The sequence below is a fragment of the Meleagris gallopavo genome, chromosome 2 (genome assembly GCF_905368555.1).
Source record: "Meleagris gallopavo chromosome 2, MGAL_WU_HG_1.1, whole genome shotgun sequence".
NCBI lineage: Eukaryota > Metazoa > Chordata > Aves > Galliformes > Phasianidae > Meleagris > Meleagris gallopavo.
The window spans coordinates 19767346-19789677 of record NC_139405.1 but is presented as its reverse complement, the minus strand read 5'-3'; the positions used below and the strand labels follow the sequence as shown (position 1 = coordinate 19789677).

General features: G+C 36.0%; 1 protein-coding gene across 1 annotated transcript in view; it reads right to left on the bottom strand.

The window, feature by feature from the left end:
* The window catches only part of USH2A (usherin), a 377385-nt gene that overhangs the window by 335616 nt on the left and 19437 nt on the right, over nt 1-22332 (bottom strand). Inside the window, exons 3-8 of the mRNA XM_085219239.1 lie at nt 11609-11744; nt 10546-10609; nt 7653-7947; nt 6467-6651; nt 3555-3776; nt 2176-2269 (exon numbers count right to left, since the gene is read on the bottom strand). Coding sequence (XP_085075365.1) covers nt 2176-2269; nt 3555-3776; nt 6467-6651; nt 7653-7947; nt 10546-10609; nt 11609-11744 — 996 coding nt within the window. The remainder of the gene's footprint in view (nt 1-2175; nt 2270-3554; nt 3777-6466; nt 6652-7652; nt 7948-10545; nt 10610-11608; nt 11745-22332) is intronic.

Genomic DNA, 22332 nt, shown 5'->3' with positions numbered 1-22332 from the left:
AGGTCTGTAAGGAGAATCCAGGGAACTACAGAGGCCTGTCAGCCTGACCTTGGTACCAGGAAAAGTTATGGAGCAAAGTATCTTGGGTAAGATCACACAGCATGAGCATGGCATCCAGGGAATCAGGCCCAGCCAGCACGGGCTCATGAAAGGCAGGTCATGCCTGACCAACGTCATCTCCTTCTGTGACTGGGTGACCAGAGTGGTAGAAGAGGGAAAGGCTGTTGATGTAGTTTACTATACTTCAGCAAAGCCTTTGACATGGTCTCCCACAGTGTTCTCCCAGGGAAGGTGGCTGCCCATGGCCTGGACAGGTATACCCTTCTTTGGGTAAGGAACTGGCTAGAGGGCTGTGACCAATAGGTAATAGTTAATGGAGTTAAGTCCATTAAGTCCATATGTCTTATGAGGAGCAGCTGAGGGAGCTGGGATTGTTTAATCTGGAAAAAAGGAGGCTCAGGGGAAACCTTATTGCACTCTACAACTTCCCAAATGAAAGCTGTGATCAGGAGGGGTTTGGCCTCTTCTCCCAGGAAACAAACAGGACCTGAGGAAACAGCCACAAATTGCACCGGAGAAGATTCAGATTAGACACAAGGAAAACGTTTTTCTCTCAAGGAGTGGTCAGGCACTGGATTGGCCTCCCCAGGGAGGTGGTGGAGTTGCCATCCCTGGCAGCATTCAAAAGGCATGTGGATGAGGAGCTACAAAAGATGGTTTTGCAGCTTGTGGGAGTAATGGTGATGGAAGGATGGCTGGACTATATGATCTTGTTGGTCCCTTCCAACCTTGTGATACTATGATTCTATTACGACATCAGTTTCTACTAAAGATGAAATAAAGTAGAATTAACAATAAAATAGAATTTGTATTTGTGAATATATATATATCAGTACATTGAAGTAAGTTTTCAGAGTTCAGGTGAATTCCAAACAACTTAGAGGTTCTGATCTTTGTAAGGCAAACATGTCAAGGACAATCAAAATCCACTATAGTTTTTGACTATCCTTGAAAATTGATAAAAAACTGTTTCATAGACATACCTGTGTTTCTCAGACCACTTATTTTTAATTTTTTTTAAATTTTGAATCTCAATTAAGCATTTGTGCTAAATTGTTTGCATTTGGAAAATTCCTTCTTTTGTGTGGGGAGGGAAGGGGACATGGCAAACATTTGAGAAGAAACTGCACTGTGAGTAGTGTCCTTTAATTTTCAAACTTTGCTAGAAGTGAGTCATCAGAGCTGAGAAGATTATTTCTTAGAGTATCTTAGACCAGAAATTTAAGATCCCTTGACAAGCTCTTAACATATGGTAGAGTAATGTCCTTGTCACATTTACACTTAATACAGCTAAAATTACCGCCTTGAATTCATCTGGCATATACATCTGGATAGCTGTTGCATAGCAAAGCAATATCAGGTAATAAAAACCTGCATAATTCATTAAAAATGATCTTTTAGTTATTTACATCACTGTGTATATAGATATTTGACACATCATGGGAGATTTGTCTTTAAGTAATAAACAACGTGCTTTGAAAAATAAATATGTGGGCACGAAATTTGGGACTACAGGAGAAAGGAGAAGATAAAAAAAATCATTTGCAGATTTTGAGAGGCCAAACTAGGAAAGAGGAGAAAAGAAAACCTCATGGAGCTTGTCTCTCATCTCACAAGGATGTGTTCAGCTTCTTCACTTATTTTTTTCTGTAAATGTCTCACACTGAAGATACTCATTCTGGGTCTCCCTGACCAAGAACTGTAAAATTAGTTGAGAAATTAAAGTTCCGCAACTTGACAAGTTTCAGCTACACACTGTATTTCACAAAATCCCTTATTATAGAGAAATGCTGTTATTAAGAGCAAAGCAGGAGTAAGAATGTATTGTCTAGACTGTATCGACTTGTTTACGTTTGTTATTTAATATGTCCTTTGAATTCTAGCTCCAACAGGAGGTTTAACCTTACCAGCTGCTGACTGAAAAGACACAGCATTAAAGTATGAAAGTTGATCTTTCATTAGAACAATTGTGAAAGTACTATGGAGTATTTTAAGGATAGCCAAATCCTATATATGACTGCAAAATATATGGACGATCAACATTTCCAGACTGCTAGATCTAAAATACCAGATTTGACAGTACATAGGTGAAGTAGACACAAAGAAAAGACTAACATTATTTCCTTCTGTATAGCTTTCTTTGATGCACAGACACATGTATGGTTCCATCGCTGTGTCACAATTATCAGCATGGCCATGGCAATTACACCTGAAGGAACAAGAGGTAGCAAAGAGTAACTGAACACATGGAACACCTGGAACACCTCTGCAATGATATATAACATGATCATGAAGATAATTTTGTTTTATGAAAAACAGTCTGGCTCGTTTATTATTTGTTCATAATAAACTCAAGAGAATGTTTTTAACTACAATAACTTACAAAAAATGACTTCACTGAACACATTTGCGAGTATCAAGAACTGCTTTCCAAGAAAATTAAAGCCATCGTGTATCACAGCTACTTTTACCTTACATAATAGGTAATGAAAACTGTATTTCAATATATAATACATATTTATAAAAGATTAATTTTTCATCAGTGTTAACCCTTACAACATGGCTATACTTTATGGAATCTTAGCTATATCTAGCACAATAATGTAGATCACTTGATCTCAGTTAAAATGCCCGATTTTTATAAAATAAAACCTTTTAAAGTACTATTTCATAGAAAGTAACAATCACTATCTGAATGGCAGATCTTCTGGAGGCATAGCATTGCTTTAGAAACCACTCTTGAAAGAACTCCTGAAATAATTTTACTATGACATAATCAAGAAGATTGTAGATAATCAAGAAGCTGTTTTAGTAAAAGAATTATCAAAACATAAATCAATAATGAAAACATTAGGAGTGTAGGAAAGTTTAAGGTAAATGTGAACTTTGGTAGGGTGCTTTCTCTCAAAAGAATTTCAGAAATAATACTTACTAAAAAAAAGGTGCACCATGTGTTTCATGGAAATATTTCATTGCCAAATTTGCATGTTATTTGCAGGGCATAATTAGTTCTTTCACAAGACAGAACACATCATATACAATACAGTTGTCAGTCACAGATAATGTAAAACTTACACTCACAGCTGCCCACTTTTAATGGACAATTGAAGCTAAAACAAAGAATGAGCTGTGTATTACAACTGTTGAAATTGTCATGTCTATAATGAAACTTGGAAGAGCTACTGAAGTGAAGCACAAGCCATGGTTTCAATCACAAACCTTTGCCTAGAGGCACAGGTAATTCCAAGGAAAGGATTGCTTTTGATAGATTTTTATAGTAAGTATTAATTTTAAAATAACACGTGAGCAGATGCTTTAAAAAAAAACAGCACACCAATCATATCAAACTTTATATACTCCTTCAGACCAAGTTGCATTCTTATTCACAAATGTAAAAGAAGAACCACCTCAAGAAATTTTAGGCAAGGCATTACATACTTCGCACAGCTTTAGCAGTTGGAGGCAGTAATAGGAAGAGTTTCAGTAATACCTACCTTCCACTGACTGTAATTTCATTAACTCCGTAGTATCTATGCCTAAAATTTACCCAAGACTCATTAGTATGATACTGGCCACGCATATGAATCCTCACTTGTGTAGCTTTCACAAATTCTTGGAGAGATGGAGTATTGTAAAAATCATTGTAACCAGGTCGGTGATTTGGTTCCGGAGTAAGAACACTAAAAGTTAAATTACCATGAGAATACGGAGTAAAGCTGTTTAAATAAAGGAAAGAAAGACAAATGAAAACCAAAATGACACATATATTACAGATTCCATTCCTCTACCTTTTTTCCCCTCAGAGAAGGTCTCCACATTATGGTACATAGCTTTTTTTTTTTTTAAATGGATTTTAATTAAGGTCTTACACCACAGAATTCCTAGTTATCAAAATTCAAGGAAGATAAAGAAAACATACTTTAAAATGTTGTCTGTTTTCCCCAGACTTCCACACTCTTCTCTGGACCCTAAGTTTACTATTAAAATGAATCATCTAGAAAACAACTTCTAAATATGAAGTATAACACTGATGCAGTGGCATCTGCACTACATTTTTAAAAAGTTTAATAGTGTCTCTAAGAAATATGAACTATGCTTGAACTACAAAGAATTTCTTCTGATGACTAATACAATTAACAAGCCCACATTGTTATTTATCTGCTGAACACACTAAGAAAAACTACAAATAGTTACGCTTTGAATTTTAGAGTCACTGGAATATATTATTTCATTACTATGAGTGAGCAAAGTTATAAATATAGTACATTAATACCTTCCAGTGAGCACAGTGAAAGAGAGCTTAGTGGAATATAGTGGGTTTCAGAATAAAACTGTCTGATTAAGCCCAAGAGGAAAGACATTCCTCAGAAGTCAAGCAAATGTTAAAGAAACAAGAACACACAGATCTCACACTTACATTTTGGTATTAATTATATCTCACATTGGTGTATTTACTAGGCAAAACTTAACAAGTTGAACTTCTACCCAAGAGTGTCTGCTTCTTTGCATACCTATACATTAAAAATTGGCATCCACAGATATCATTTGGTATTGACGTACAATATTCAAAGTTAGTTTTCTTCACCTCAGAATAACTCAGAGCCTTTAAAGGGTAAGAATCATAGTTAGGTTGGGTCTGCTGAGCCTTACTCTGTCTTTATGAAGTGTTTTTGAATTTATTGTGTCCCTAGTCAGCTCAGTGCTTAACAAAAAATCTCAGTGGAATATATTTGTGCGTTCTTTTGGGGGAATACTTTCTCTCAATCCCTCCATAGAAAATTAAATGCTACACTTTTCTTCCTTGACACAACATTTCCGTTACAGCTGTCTAAGGCTTGTACAAATAGCTGATGAACAACAGTCTTGGTATGAAAGTACCAGAAGGAACAGCAGAACTGTAAGGCCAGCATCACCTACATAAACAAGTTATCAAGATCTTAAAGCTTCTACATGCAGCTTCTTAGAAAAACAGTATAGCAAGATAAATTAAACCACGAATCAGCCTACATTCAGAGTAAACATACAAAAGCCTCTGATAATTGGATAAAGGACAATGACTGACTCCTGACTTACAGGGGTGGTACAAGATGTAGGAGGAAATAAACAGCCTTAACTTTCATTTCCTCAAGGAAACTAAAAAGTCCATTAGGCGCTAGCTCATGGTCACCAAACAATGAAGTTTCGAGCTACAGTAAGGATCTCAAAGCCAAGGTCACTTGTCCTCCAGGCCATCCTAAGAAGTTCTGTCCATGAAGGTACACTCTTGTTTAAAACCTCCACCAACAACTTGGTCGCATCTTGGCACTTAAAAGCATGTGGTGGAATGGAAAACAGACATAGAACATTATTCCAACATTTGCCCTTCTTTCAGTACACAGAATCTTCACCATTTACAGAGTACATTCCTTAACTTTTAAACAAAGATTTCTGCATTCTCTACAGAATTCTGAACTCCTGGAGAACAAAGATGAGTCATTTGAATAGTCTTAGGAAGGCAACAGAAGTTAAACAGAAAAAAAAGGAAAAATACCAATGCCTACAGCACCTGGTACTGTATTTTCTGACTGTTTTCCAGCCAAGTAATAAGTTAGCCAAATACTGTCTGCCATCCAAAATTAGGCAAGAAATAGTGAATACCTGTAGTAGCAAAGATTTGTATATATATATGTCCACATGTGTATAAAACTGCATATATTATGTATTATAAGTTATATGATATATTTATATACAACAAGTTAAAATGTTTAGAAGTTACACATGCTAACAGTCTAGTAAAAAGCTTTGTAACTTGTTTCTTAAGTAATGACCTTTCTTGGCTCGCTCCTGAGATTTTAGTCTTGTTCTTGCTTAGAAAAATTGAAAAGCTTAATGTTACAATTTTGAACCTGTTTCTCACATGTTTTGCAGGATTAGTAGTAAGGTCAAGTGACTGCATTTTGTTCTTAAGTTTCTGTCCTCTTTTCTAAGCTCCAGAACAAGTTGCAGCCTCAGAGATCACGGAACCACAGAATAACTGATCAGGAGGAATACATTCATACTCCCTACATAAGTACAACTAATCAATAATAACTGTCTTTCTCACTCTTTATCCCACTGTTCCCTAATTCTACTGACAATAACAGTCCCACACAACACAAACATACACAATTTCAGAAGTCTAGCTCAAAAATAAGACAGTCAATTGTGTCACATTCCTCAATGTCTGAAATCTGATAAAAATGACAGATGACCTTTTGGTGATCTTCAATCGAAAGGCCAGATTTTGGATCTGGTATATACCTAGCAACCTATAATAAATGAGTATACCAAATTAAAAGATTCTATCTCAGTAGGACATGGAAATGAATTGTGTCAGGATGCTACCTGTTCAGAGCATCTGTAACATGAAGATAATATCCACTCATACCTAGGAAGCTGGAGACAGTTGACAGAGTCTGGTTTTTCTAGAGATCCATTGTTATCCATTCCAAAGATACTGCAATTTTTAGCAAAATACTGCCAGTCTTCCCAGTTAAGATCATCTCTTTTTTTCCTTTCAATTCTTATTGCTTCAGGGTGCGAGCTAAAGAACTGTAGTATAATATAGAATACCTACAAGAAGAGAGCAAATGTATGAATTGATATTAATGGCTGTATAATAGAATCATTAGAATTTCAACACTACTTTTTTATTTCAATGTGACAAAAGCCTATTTTAACATTTACAGAATACAAAACCAGCATTTCAGTCCATACATTGTCTTGAATTTGAGTTTTTGTTAAGCAAGCTTTTTGTTCTCTCAGACATTAGAGAGCAACTGAACTGCTGCACCAAAAGAGTTGCTGCATCAAAACTCTTGTTTTTTTAAAGGCCATTTGAAATACAAAGCCATCCATAATTTGTTATTCTGATATTAATTTTGACAAAAATAAATGGCATTTAAGGAATCTGTTGTCACTTCGGTATCCAGCCTGATATCCGTATTGTGCCAACAAGGATTTCCCTCAGCATGTAAGTTGAAATTTATATGCACCAAATCGATTTTAAAGCTTCATATGTATCTGAACTGACTTACAAATAACAGGCTAATTCTTATTTATGTGGCCAAAACCTGCCATCATATTCTTTACCTTTTCTGCATTAATTACAAAGAAAAAAAACTTAGGCTACATAACAGATCTTTTATGACATGCCAGTGTGCTACAGACTTAAAACTTCATTTGACTTTTATATCTAAAATCACAAAAATTTCATATCCCATTTCAAGAGAAAACTGAAGTCAAAATTTACAGAAATCTAACTGAAATTAAAAAAAAAAGTAAAAAGACAGCAATCATTTCTAAGCATTGATGACTTCAAACAGGATATTCACACTGGTATACCTCGTCCAGATTACTGCTTAAAACAACAGTTAAGGTACATAAAAAGAAAAACTCCATAGCAAGAATTACAGGGCACTGCTTCCTGCTGATAATAGAATTTTTCTTTCTGGCATCTTAAGGAAAACATCTTTAAGCATAAAGCTTGAGTTCCGCCAAAATTTTAAACAAAGTGAACATGAAATCTCTTCCTAGATCAGATTAACAAATGGCAAATGTAATCTTCTAATTACCTGATACTGTCCATTTTGTAAATCTATTGTGATAGAAACACCATGATCCAGACCTGTAGCATTAGCAAACACAGATGAAATCCAGGTGGTTCCAATGTCATCATCATTGACATAATGCAGAGGATGGGCTTCTGCATCCAGTCTCAGCACTCTGTCATTAGTGGTATCATCTGCACCGTTAGGGATGCAGTACCTCTGTATCAAAGGGTGTACCCGGGGATGACTTCCAGGGCAGCGGCACTCTGACTGGGTATGCAGATGAGGAAATTTTCCAGAGAATACTTCCAAAATGTCTCTGTCACAGCATATAAAGTAATTACAGACATGATAAAAAATGACAAGTGTCACTTTGTGCCTCTAGGCTCATAGATTAAATAAAATTCAACTTAGATTACTCTAGAAGCCCTAAGGCCTGTTTTCATCTCATATAAATGGGGCAATCAGCCACGAATCAGGCCACCTAGGGTCCCTACTTAATCAATAGCAAGCAGCAGGCATCTTCAAAAGGCATCTATGAAAAAGCACTTGAGTTGCTTTCATTGTTCAACCTTTACAATATGGAGCTCCACAAATAAACAGAACCAAGGGAAAAAAAAAACTCCTTCTCAGGACATCTTCTCAGGTAGGATTAATTCAGTCGTAGGTGCAAGGGGAAAAGCCCTACCAATATTTAATTATAGTACCACGTCTGACTCCAGTCACTGATTTGGACTGTTCTAAAGCATCCCAGAGCACTGACTTTTTATGAGGCGTAGCCACAGACGAGTTGAATGCCTGTCCTGAAACCCTTCAAAAAGGCAGCATGAGAAGTATCATGCTGCACCCTGGAAAATGTAGATAAAAATATTTTTCCTTTTAGCCATCTGTAACATATATCCACTGATTTGGCTGCCCCATTCTGAGATCACTCTGTTAGATTCCTACAGCCTATGCCAAAGCAGATGAATCATTGTAGTTCTCAGTGAGATTACCAACCTGAATGGGTAGGTGGAAACGGTAGGCAAAGTAATAGGTGAATATGCTGAATGACATGGGCAGATTACATAAACCTTTATTCATTCATCTCTGGTGTAGAAGGATTTTGGGAGCCCAGAAGGTATGGATTTTTTAAATTAAAAAATTTACTTATCCCATCTCCCTAATTTCAACAGTAACAGCTCCTGCAGATCCTATAGAACACAGTAAGAGGACCTTTCCAACTGCCATAGACCTAAAATAATTCATATGCGACAAAGACTTTTATTCACAGTTTATCCCTCATAAACATTCTAACCTGAGTTGTTTGTGGGAATAAAACTGCATTGACAAAGTTATGAATCATTAGCTTGCAACACTTTGTAAAATACCTTATCTTTCAACTTTTAAACTATATTCTTTTCAGTGACTTCAGTTGTAGTTCAGAGTTCTGTAGTTCAAGCATTGTTCCAAAAAAATATACAACCAACATGATATTCGCAGTTTGGAATTCCGAATCATATGAATACTTTAAATTCACAGGAGATCAGTTCATTGTCACGTCCTGCAGACATCAGTGCTCCTAGGAAACTACTCTACATCTTATTGAAAGATTATCATTAAGTAGCCTTAAGGTCTGCAGTCACAAGTGTTGCTGTGCTTAGCCTACCCAATAGCACCACACAGACAAATAAGAGCTGACTTTTTCTGGCCAGTTTGAATTGACTAGATTAATCCAGCAAGAGCTGGATAGCAAAGGTAACATCTCTTTGTAATACGCTCGGAAGGGAGGCTGGAGGGCAAGAGAAATTGCAGTGGCAACTGTAATTTGGCCTAGGGGATGAAGGATGTCAAAGCAATTGGCTCAAGGCTACATGGGCTGAGGTAGAAAAGTCATTAGTGGCTTATGAGGACTATCTAATATAGAAAAAAATGAAGAATTAAGACAATAACCTCTTAGGTGTAGAGACTTGAGGGTATCAAGAATACAGTACATGGATGTCTGATGCCATGGGGAAGCTGAAGCTAGACAAAAGGAATTACTAACCACAGGAGTCAAGCTGGCAGTGACAAAGATCAGCATGTTGACCAGCTACAGTGTCTGTCCCTCTTCCTTTGGATCAATGGTTCACTGGTTTTGGACTGTTCTAAACATGATTGGCCCTCTGTCCTCTCCTCTTTTCCCTTGAGACTAAGGCATTTCCCCATGAGTGCTTCTGAGAAGGTGGGAGTAAAGACTGTGCTTGACAAACAACTGCGGATGCACACTAAAATCCACGACAGGAAGGTTAGCTTACCAGTAAGCCTTGCTTTAGGGGCTAAAAATTTAGAGACAACTGTTCACAATGCTGCGTATCTGGGAACAATAGCAGACTTTATTCTCTGGAAGTAAGGCGGCCATAGAAGCAGCACCCCATCTGCAGAAATTTATGGAAGAGATTGCCTGCAGCTTACAGAAAGCTCTGGGGAGGCTTGGCAAGTCTCATTTAACGTGCCTAAGCTTACCAGTACACACTATGTCAGAATTATGACAAGTTGATAACACCTAGATAGCTTATAAGCACTGGAATCTAGAAACTGGATCTACTCTCTGCTAGAATACCTGCTAAGTCTGGTTGTAACAGGAACAATACTAGTAAGGAAAACATGCCCTTATTTACTTTTGAGTTTCCCTACATATACCTAAACAACAATTAAAAAGCAAAATACGCTATATTGTTTAATTTAACTCAAGACTTTGAAGATCAAAAATCATGTTTGAGTTGACATCCAGTAAACTGCATTATAAGCAATCACTTAAAGATAACTAAAAAGCACAATGCTGTGAGAAATAAGTATTTCTAAGTATATAAGTATTTTCTAAGTATTTTTAATAAATCTATTCTTTCTCATCACCATACTCCTAATTTTTTTTTAAACAAAAAAAAAAGTCCTTTACCTGTTTGTAAGTGCCACTGGATAAAAGCGAAAGTCTTGCATCCTTCCAACAAATTGCTCTAAACCTAAAAAACATAGCATGTATATACATATAAGTAATCAAATCCTGTTGAGCAGAAGGCAGCTTTTCACTGCTTGAGAGCGCCTTTAATCCAGCACACAGATCTCTTGCACAATTACCCCCCTGAATGAAACCATCTTGGATCTGGACAAAACTGTAAAGGGCAGTAACTTTTTTTTTTTTTTAAATAAAAGAAGAATGATTTATAATAACTTTATAAGAACATTTTGTACCTATCTCTTTTCTGATTAGAGAGGTGGCACAAGGATCGGCTCATTAGACAGAAGTAATGAGCCAGTCCATATGCCACCTCTAATTAGAGAAGAGATACAGTAGGTACAACTGTACCTATCAATTTATACAATAAAGATAAAAAGCAGTTTAAAATAATCCTTTCTTTAATACATTTAATGGTTATTTTGTATTCAGAATCAAATCACAAACAGAAGCGTTAAGAAACAGGACACAGAATGGCCTTCTTACCCAAAAGCACAATAAAGCCAAGTAACATAGTTATATTTAGGAGTTAGCTCCAAATTCTGCACATTCCTGAAAAGCAAGTCAGTGTTTTTACATTTGCAGAGCCAAGAATTTGAGGAGAGCAAGAAGACATCCTGAAGCTGCTCTACAATAATCATGTCGTGCTATAGCACACATGAAATTCCAGATGTTGATGAATAGTAACAATATCAGGCATCTCTTGAGGCTGAACAGTTCTCATTCTGCTAGTGGTTTACACAAGTATTGATAGAACTGAAGAACACAAAGAGTCAAAAAAGTCTTCATCTCTGCTCCTGTCTCTAAACAGGCATGTAATCTAGTGGCTAGAATAATCCTATTCAGAAATAGTTTCATCTATTTACTGAAAAAACATAACAGTAAATTAATAGAAAGCATTACTTCAGGGATCTGTATGTTGGACAAAGCAGAAAGCCTTTATGTACATGTAGTAATATCTTATTTTGAATATTCTACAGCATTCTACTAAAATAGAAATATTTACCTGTGAAGCTTTGTCCAATTTTCAGTGTCCCATCAGCATTAGTATCTGCAACTGTTCCCACAAGAATCCTTGAATCAAAAGGTGTGCTGTCATCTTCCCAGCCATTCAAGAAGAAACTAATTCTGCTGTAATACACCTATGGAATCAATGAAAATTGGAAAGTGTGTGCTTCATTACAGAACCTTTTTGATTTCAATGCATGTTGCAGATATCACTGATTAATCATAAACATTACTTTGACCTACTTGGCATCATGCCTTTATTTTTGGCACCTACTGACAGAAGTTACCTCTTTTCTGTTCATTCATTAGCAATCCAGTTAATAAGATCGTTATTCAGATGCACAGACTATAAAAATTCTACAGTGGTTAAATCAAAGTAGTATCTACAGTACACTGATCTGGTAGGGAGGGGGGAGAGGAGAAAAAAAGAGAAGGGTCTGTTTCACAAGGTACAAGACTGGTTACAGCTCCTTCATCACTTCAGGCCATAGGCACATGCTATAGCTGTCAGAGCTCTTCTCATACACATCAGCTCATCCAGGCCTCAAGGGACCATCTACCACACTCAGGATAACCAAACACAGCACATCTCAGCCAGGCCTTGAACACCCCTCCAAAATGTCTCCCTGGCCCCAGCATGTTTCTTATTACAAGGGCTGAAGGGAATGGTATAGAAACTGGCTACATCTGCTTTACACCCAGTGGGTAATTCCGTTACATCAGTAGAACCCTTGGCTAGGAATGAGTGCTCAGTCGGCACTCCAGGGTACTGTTTTCTGCAAGCACTCCCTGCCCTGCCAATTCATTTTAAATTTGAGCGAATGTTCATAGAAATAGTTTATGGCATTCTCCCAGCTCCACAAAGTCAAATGACGCTGAGCTTTACAAAGTACTTTTTTTTTTTTGCACTAAAAATCCATATTTAAGTAACATAAAATTGGGAAAAGTTTAATAACATGGAAGTGCCTTTCAGTCTGGCATTTTGCAGAATAATTTAATCGCAACAATACAGGGATAAGATGAAAATAAGTCATAATGGGTACAATTATCTATCTGTTAATGATGTGAAACACTGAAGCTAACTTCAACTTATTCAAAACTTTTGAACTTTATTGAATAACTCTTAAATTTAGTCTCATTTCAGGAAGCAATTTTTTTGCAAAAATGAAATTGCATGATTTTAACAGTATTTAGCTTGCATGAAGCTTATTTCACACAGCACTTTGGTAGCCTTTGAATTCTGAAGCACTGTTTTGTTGTTGCCGACATATAGAATTTCGGTTCCATTTTGCCAACATGCATGCCTAGTGAATCATGTCCACAGCAGCCAAATAAACATGGAGTGCTTCAGCCTGCTGTGATACCCACTTTAAACAAATAAAAATAAACCTGGAATAATTGCTTCCATAAGACCAGTAGATGTATGAGAACAAACAATGTATAAAAAACAGAATAATTTGTGGCAAAAAGGGAAGTTGAAAACTGAATACCAGTTTTAAAACCATAAAAGCACTCAAAATGGCTATTCCAACAATAAAGCATTTCGAATTTCAGACCAAGGTAAACAGACAATTATCTATAAATCAGATCAGATCATCATCATCAGTGCCTCAGGCAACATGAGTGTATAAAGTATTTTAAGAAAGAAAATATGAAATGAGATAGGATTTCCTGCTTGTTTTGTTTTCCTTTAGGTTTGACATCAAATTGTACAGATTATTTTTTTTTTAAACCTCACTTTCAAACATATACATGCATGCTGAGCTTTATTGCTGTTTCCACATTCTGTCCATATATCCCAGATCTAGACAGGAAAATTTATTGTCCTTCCACTGATGGAAATTTGAAGACTATTATCATAATTACTAAGTGATGAGATTTGTTCTAAAAGTTACTGCATGTGAGTTTAACCACTCAAAATACATCTCTCTCCATTTAAATTATTCTTTATGTTGACACATCAATGACCTGAATGCAACATTTTGTTAAATTTAATTTTAATTCAAAACCCTCCAAACATCTGATGTCCTATTCGCAAGATCCTACATATATGCGTATATGGTGGTTGCACCGCATTTTTTTTTTCCTGCATCACATTTTTTACAGCCTGTTACTGTCATTTGGTGTTTGACTGTTATCATCATAAAAGATACAGGCTTTTCTACTTTGTTATTTGCAGCATTATCTCATGTTTTACAACATCTTTGCACAACATGCCCGTACATGAAATATAACTAGCGAAAAGTTCTCAGTGGTATTAATGCATAAAAAAGAATGTGGTTCCATCTCTACTGTCTTTACCCAGCCAAAAGCTGATGAACAGCCAATTTTCCTTTATCACATTAGCACAGCCATGAGGGAAACACATTTGTTCTAGTCAGCTACACTAAAGATACTATTACCAATCTAACATATACATGTTTTATATCAGCAGTATTCTCAGAGTATGAGGGAGCCAACAATATATTAACACTAGCATGACAGTTTATTTAAGAAAAGAAAATTGTCTCTGTAGAGGGACAGAAGTTAGAAATGTATGGCTAAAGCTCAGTGTCACTGGTCTAATAAAGGTAATAATTCTTAAGCTTTCTTTATAGCAGGTAACACTCCTGTGGCAGCTCTGTCATATCATTCAAATAAAAATGTTGTCTTTTACAAGTTTAAGAGTATCTTTATTTTTAGCCAGATATGAAGCATGTCTCCGATTTCCTGTTTTCACTGTAAAACATTTGTAAGTGGAATTCAGAAATGGGCTCACTCACTCCCAACAGCTCACCACAAGATTACCACCTCAGCTACAGCCTCTGTAGGACCCCATTTTGCATCCCCTGTAGTAAGCAGAGTGCTTGCCTTCACACAGCCCTATTAAAATTAGCGGGACTATTTATGGCTTAAGAGTGACAGAATTGGGCCCTAAACGATCAGGTATTTTTACTTGTTGAAAATAGGTGATTAACGACAATTTTAAATCTCCATCTCCCCTCCCCCATCAACAATCTCTTTATATTAAATAGGATTTAGAATAGTTGGGTTTAATATAGCACATCCCCAAGGTAGCCCTAAGCACTTTACAATGCTGAATTGGATATCAGTAGTGCAGTGACTGTGTAAGGCAAAGGCAGCAGTCATTATGCATTTGGCAGTAGCTCAGTGTAATGATCCCCCTGCTGGTTATTAAAGGGGGTATGAATATCTGACATGGGAGGAAAATGTAGGAGGGAAGCCATGTGTGGGATAAAGAAAAAAAATCCCAGTGGCTCTCCGCTGTGGGAGGAGAGGAATATCTCAAAAGTTTGGTGTCAGTTTAGCCTAAGCTAAATAAGAATGAAGGTTGGCACCAAATCTGCTGTTTGATGTTATTCAATGTCTCCTGACCATCAGCACTGAATTGCATACAATATCACAGAAATAAAAGACTAATTTTACTAGTATCTAACTAAGACAATGGGATTATTCCCCTATTGTCTTTGTAAATAAAGTTCTATAGGAATTTGCCCTAAGAGAATGAGATGAACGGGTAGGAAAGCACTGCCTCTTGTTTGCTGTAGAGCACAATACCAGAAGTCTGCAACTCCAAATCTCTAATCCCAGCTCTGAAACAATCTCTCCCCTCTTGTGCTTCTCCATCTGTCAAATACTTCGCAAATCACCTCATGGGAAGGTGGCAAGGATTAGTTACTAAGAAAAACTCAGTCTGCAACTACATTAGCTTCTGCCTGTGCAGAGCTTAATACCAATTTCAAGCAATGGAAAAATCCATATGATGGTGCATTGAAATGGTAAAATATACACAATCTTTCCTCTAGTAGATTGTTGTCATGATCCAGGAGAACTTTCAAGATGAGAGGTGCTGGGCCAACAAAGCCAAAAGCAAGTTCACTTAACACATCTGAAATGAAGTTCTTTGAAGGTCCCTGTTCACAAGTCAGTTGTCCTTTGAGCCAATTTGAATCACTTCTTTCCAAATTATGCCAAATCCAACCACTACCTACCTAGGAAAAATTACCCTGATGGGTCACCACATTGCAAAATGAAGAAAAAAATCAGTAAAGGGCAATGTACTGTTATGAAACTAGATGTGGACAGCAAAGGCATTACAATCATTTTCTCATCTGAAAATCTAGTCATGGAAGCAAAATAATGCAAGTTAGCTTAAGTGTTGCTACTTTAGATCTGGCTGAGCAATCATGGAAGAAAAAACTAGAGTATTTTCATGTATTAACTAATTACAGAAACTTCCACTATACTGCAGCAACCTCATAGCAAAATAACACTACAGTCAAATCCAGAGCAGTTGTACAAGCAAAGACCATGGGACTAACAATAGCAAAAAGCAGAAGAGGAGCATATGGGAGAAGAGTAAGGACGAATGACACTGCTTCCAAATATTCTTTGACCCTCAAAGCACTGGCAGCTCTAAGATTTTCTCAACCTAACATGGTTTCTATACACTTAGTAACTTCCCATGGATTTCTTTACATCAGTTTAAGCTGCTGTTCCTTGAATGCAGAAACTGGTAGTTCCCAAAGGCACAGACTATAGAGATTGATCGAAAAATTAAGGTGGCTGTTTCTCTCTTTTTCTTTTAAATAAAATTTAGAATTTCAGTAAAATCACTCAATATGCCTTGCAGAAGAAACCTAACCTTCCTTATTAGCATAAAGGCAGAATAAATTTGAGGTCTCAAGTAAATGAAACAGTTACACGGATCCCCCCCTTTTCTTTTCTGAGCTATAATTATTACTTTTCAGTCCAAATCAGTTTGTGAGAATTCCAGGATGCCAGTCTATACAGTTTGGGCTGTCAGGTAATAACATACACATTAATTACATAACAATAACCATGTGTGATATCTGGACTAATTAAGCATCAAACACTTTTTACTTACACAAATCATCCTGTCACTGAAATGCCCTGTAATATACATATAAAAGCAACTGAGACCATTTTAATCTCATCTATGTAGAATCAAATTGCATCATTTCAGGTAAAATAAATTAAGTGAATTCTCCTTCAGCAGACGCTGCAATCTTCTTGCATCTGTATGATTTTCCCATTAAAAAAGTCCTAATACTGTCTACACGTTGTACAAAATTATTTCTAATAATTAAAATAGCAAGTAGAGGTGTGAAAAAGAATCCCTAATGCATGCACCATTGTTTAATAATGCAATACTCTAATGCAATAATGTTTAAAAATGCAATATTACCATTAGGTTATTTTTCCTATTCTAATATTTAATTGCATGAAAAAGATTTATTATAGTATTTCAGATAAATTAAGACAACTTTAATCTCTTTTACTGATTAAATATACTGTTTTTTTTTTTAACTCTTACTCATCATAGCTTCTAATACCACAACGTACAATTTAATCTTAAAGTTTCTTCTCATCTACTGTTCTAATAGTTAGATCACAGCATCTAACAAGACAGAAATCATATGGATTCCTTACCACACTGGCAGGCCATAGATGAGAAGTTCCACAATAGAAAGGACTTGACATCAAAAATAAAAGAAGCAAAATATTTTCCAGTCATTTCAAGCCAAATGATACCAACTATAGCCTATTTAGTTTTCCAGCCAATTAAGTGATGCCAAACACTTCAACTGTAACTTCAGTTCCTAATTCTATTTATATCAAAGAAAGTCTCAGATGGCAGGAACAGGAATGATTGACACAGAACAAACAAGGACCAAACATTTGTCATTAGATAAATAGAAGAAAAAGGAATACATTCCAGTGTATGTAAATGGACACTGCTATTTCCAAATGATGAAAAAGGTGCAGTTCAGGAAACTACAATACACACCAGACACCAAACTGTATCCTGGTAAATACTAGAGATTTGTAAACTAAACCTGGAGGGAAAAAAAACCAGCTAATTTTTAAATTGCAAATGCAAATTTAGTTAATTGCAAATGCAAACAAAATTTTAAAATTAAATACAAGCTAAAACTAAGACCTTGCTTCTCTACTGAGAAAACAAGCAAAAACTGAACAAATTGTAGGAAAAAAAAATCTGCGTTAGCTTATCCTTTAAATAAGCTCTATTTACACATCAATAAGTTTCTCAGAAATAGAAATTTATTATTATAAAGACAACTACACAAAATTCTAAGAATTTTGATGTGCTTTATGAACAGCAACTGAGTAGCTACACAGTTTATTGGGTAAAGCATTTATTTTCCAGAACAGCCAACAGGCAGAAACAGAAATGACCCCTCCACTTAGTTGCTGTAAAACCTTAAGCAGCTCCAAAGTCAATAGAGCTATACAGGATGTACAAAGATATAAATGAAAGCAGAAGTTAGCATAAATGATTTGCTTAATCATTCAGAAATAATGAGGAATCAGATTCTGACAGATCAGAAGAAACTGTGACTCACATAGCTCAAAAATTACTGCACAGCGTTCAGTTACAATTGCTCACTTAATTTGGTATGGTCCTTACAAAAGTTGCTTCCTAAGCACAGCTTGCTCTCTGTTAAAATAGTCAAGACTCATAAAAAACATTTTTTTCTTCTAAACATATTGCAGATCTGTTGCAACAAGAACTTCTTCAATGAGCTCACTATAGAAACAGACAGCGTATTAACACATTTTCTCCCAAGGTGAGAAAACAGATTAAGGTTATGACCAAAATGACAGGCCTGTGGCTTCCTTGAATACTTTAATAGAGTCAACAAATCAACAGTGGTCACCAATGACAACAGATGAAAGAAGAAAATAGATGGAAGGAAGGGAATTAGTGATGCTGCTATAATAGTGTAATCAGAAACTTGAACATAAAAATCTTTTTCACCTTCAACCTGTCTAAATATGCTCTTTTTGTCTGCTTATATGAAGATATACAGCATATTCTACCATTGGATGACACGCGGGTTCACATTTCTACCCTGAGAGCACATGTGAATCAGAAGTATAACAGTTAATAGAAGATGCATTAAGGGGATTTTGCATATCAGAGAGATGAGACACATAGGTAGGTACTTTGCTATTTTCTTGCATAATTGCAAGTCTTCCTGAAGCTGCAGTTACAAAGTCTGCAACGCAATTTTAATATTTTAAGTGAATTTTTATAAAGAGGAAAGGTCAGTGATATTGACTAAGGAATACAAAATGGACAAACGGATGTTTTGTGTTTCACACTGTGTGAAAAACTATTAGCACGAGTACAAATCTATATTATGCTGTGATTCAAGCAGAGGTAATGACAAAGAAAACCACCACATCTGCCTTTTACATATCATTAAAAATTGAACTATGTGCCCCTAAACTGGTACATCAGAAGCGGCAGACAACTTTCTACCACAGTTTAACACTTTTCTTCACTGAATAAATTGCAGGATGTAAGCATTTTGAGCATCCTTCTCAAAGGAACCTTTCCCTTCTCCTAGTTCTGCCTCTCTGCTTTCTAGTTCTCCTTACTATACTATTTATTGATTCTTCACATTATTCCGTTCATTTTTGTTTTCCTTTTTAGCTTATTACATTCACATTTAACTTTTTTTTCTTAAGCACACATAAAGACAGATAGGAACACTGTATGTGCCCACCAAAGTAAGTATTTTTCTTAGAACTACTATAAAAAGTAAGAAATAAAGTTTACCCTACAACTCCTGTACTCCTCCCAGACCTTCAGATAAGCCCATCAGCCACCTTATGACTGCTTTGGTAGATACATAGATGCAATAGTTTCCACAGCTCAAGTTCGGCAACTGTGTCAGGACTCCACTCCACAGGGCTAACCAGCACTACTGTACAAGCTGCTTGTATAATCTGGTATTGCTTCTCTACTTACAATATATGCCACATGCAGTCTAAATCAAGTTTAAAACATTGGCTGAACAGATAATTCAGTAATAACTTCTATAAGCATTACTACACCTTTGAAGTGTAAGTATATTTTGGCAATCATAATGTTTGTTAGGAATGTTTGGGCAGATGTCTTTCTTCCACCAAAATCTATAGTAGTCTTACCCCCTCCTCCATCCTCTTAGAGCCACCTATAGAGAATTCACTTTCAATCTTTTGGTCTTCAAATTTTAATTTTCTATTTGGAATGAAAATGGAGACAACAAGGGGTATTTTGCAGATCTAAAGCTTAGCAAGAGATAATGAGTTAACTTATAATAGGTAGATGTATAGATGATAGATGAATAAATATAGGTAACTGTGTTAGGGTATCCTGACATATCTATAATTGTGTGTGGACCTCTGCATATTGCTTAACTTTAATCAGACTGGTGACATTTACAAATTTGGTCACTCTTTCCCTACCCTTACAGTCTGGATGTGATCAAGCTGAGGAGAGGAGTAGTACTGCCTTAAAATAGCTCTTACAGTTCCTTAAAAGCTTTACACTCTTTGATTTTTGCCCACTATACTTCAGCAAAGAAAATCAAGCGCATAGGTCTTACTTCACCCGCTACTGCTAAATTAAATAAATTTCTAATTAGAACTCTGCACCTCCAACCAAGCCTAGACCATCCATCCCTCTGTATTTCAAGTGTTGGAAGTAGCCTGTTTGCAAGCTTAAAGGAAAAGAACATATGATAATAGAAGCAAGCTACATCTATGTTCTTTCCAAAGTAAGATTTTTCACACATCTTTGGCTCTCAGGCTAAAGAGCATTGTACAGGAAGAAAACAAGAAGGTCTTAAGCCATTCACTAATTTAAGTAATACTGTGGTCAAGGAATTTAGTATTATAAAGAATGCTCACAGGTACATTCCTTTATTTCTGACCATCCATTTTTAAAAGGAAATTATGCCAACATAACTGTAGATTGAGGTTCATTTTTTAACAGTAGATAAAAATATAATCTTAGCTCTGCCCTATCATCAGAGCTTTCCAAACATGGTAATTTATTAAGGATGCTGCACTCCAAATGATCACTGAAAGAAGGATGTAAAAACTCCAAAGTTTACCTTTTATCACTTATTTAAGCTCATAGAAAAATAGAAAAATCACCTGCATATTTTAAAAACGGCTACTGAATTGGGTAGAAACAGCAGGCATGCAAGCGATTTGACATTAAGTAACTGAATTTTCTACAAAATCAAGATGCTACTTTAAGCTGACTAGAAGACTACACAGAGAAATGTTTTGAAATTATTCAGAATTCAGTCCTTCCTCAGCATACTGCAAATGAAGCTTCAAAATATTTAAGTTTACCATACGTAGGAACAAGGGAATAAGTGAATTAAACTATATATTAACCCAGAATATTTTTGGACTGCCAGAAGAAAAGACCTGGGAAGAAGCTTTTCTTTACAAGATTTATAGAGGATGCACGTACATCTGTATTTGATGATACCATGCACAATCTTGTTGCAGAAACGAGAGGATCTTAACTTTCATTGATATAACAGGGCTTAATAACACCTCTGTTAAATATAGTTTCCTGCACACTAGCAAACTACTAGAATAAAAAAAAAAAAAACCACTCCAGAAGGAATAACATTTTCATCTTCGATTTTATCGTCTACTTATTTTTTTTCTGGTTTTACTCTTGTCAATAGACAACGTATGCTTTTCTAGGAGTTCCAAATAAAAAATCCTCAACTAGATGCCTTTTGAAATTAAAACTGCCTGAATGGTTAAAAAAAAAAAAAGCACACCATTTTTAAAATACTGGAATTGACTCATCACAACATTCTGTCCAGAGATAACAAGTGGACTGACTAGTACTTCAGCTGTGAATTTATTTAAATGTAGACATACACATGCAGTATTAGGAAGGCAAAAACAGGATATGAAATAAACATAAGGCATCAACTCTAAGCTCACTGTCAAGAGTATACCAAGGCTTCTAACCACAGAGTTCAGCTGAAGGTAACTATCTGTCAAATGTAATCTGTGCAAGTGAATATACTTAAGCTGGCACTATGAATCAACCAAAATTGCTTTGGTCTTATTGACATTCAATTGCAAGAAGTTGCAGCTCATCCAGTCCAATAGACAGCTTGACAACACCAAGAGTGCTCCGGTGACAGAAAGCTTTAAATATAGATGCAACTATCATCATAATACACAGGGAAGTAAACTTTATGATCCCTCATACCATCTTCAAAAACTGGTCAGTCATCAGCTGGCTGCCATAAGACCACATGGTCATTGTCAGTGGCCATAGTCAATTTTTGCAGTTAATAAATCACTGTGACATATACACACACACAAACTGACTGACAAAAAAAGTCCATTCATTCTTTCATCACTGTCCCATTAAAGCTCTCTGAAACCCACTTTTGTCATTAACATCTTTGTTCAGTTATAAAAAAATAAAGTTTGCCTTTTAAAAAAAAATAAAATGCTTGCTTTTGTTAAGGGCCAGACCTTCAGATGCTATAAATTAACTACAGCTTAAGCATTTTACATCTACTCAGATTCAGTTAATACAATCAATTTACTTACTTCCTCACAGCTATTTTCTTGAAACATTATTTCTGATAACACATGTATATGGGAGGAGGATGCTGGAGAATAGAAAGAATGCTAAGTCCCAAACTGTGCATCCAGTACATTTTGCACAAGAGAAATGAATACCACCTGCAACTCTTACTTGGTTGTTTGACCCTTCTTTCCTAGAGAAGTCCTTCTACTTCAGTGATAGATGCTACAGAATGTTTTTTTTTTTTTTTTTTTTTTAAAGCAGCTTGTTTTGTATAGCCCCATTGTCTACTTGAGTTGTTACATGCACTTATTTGCCCACCCTTC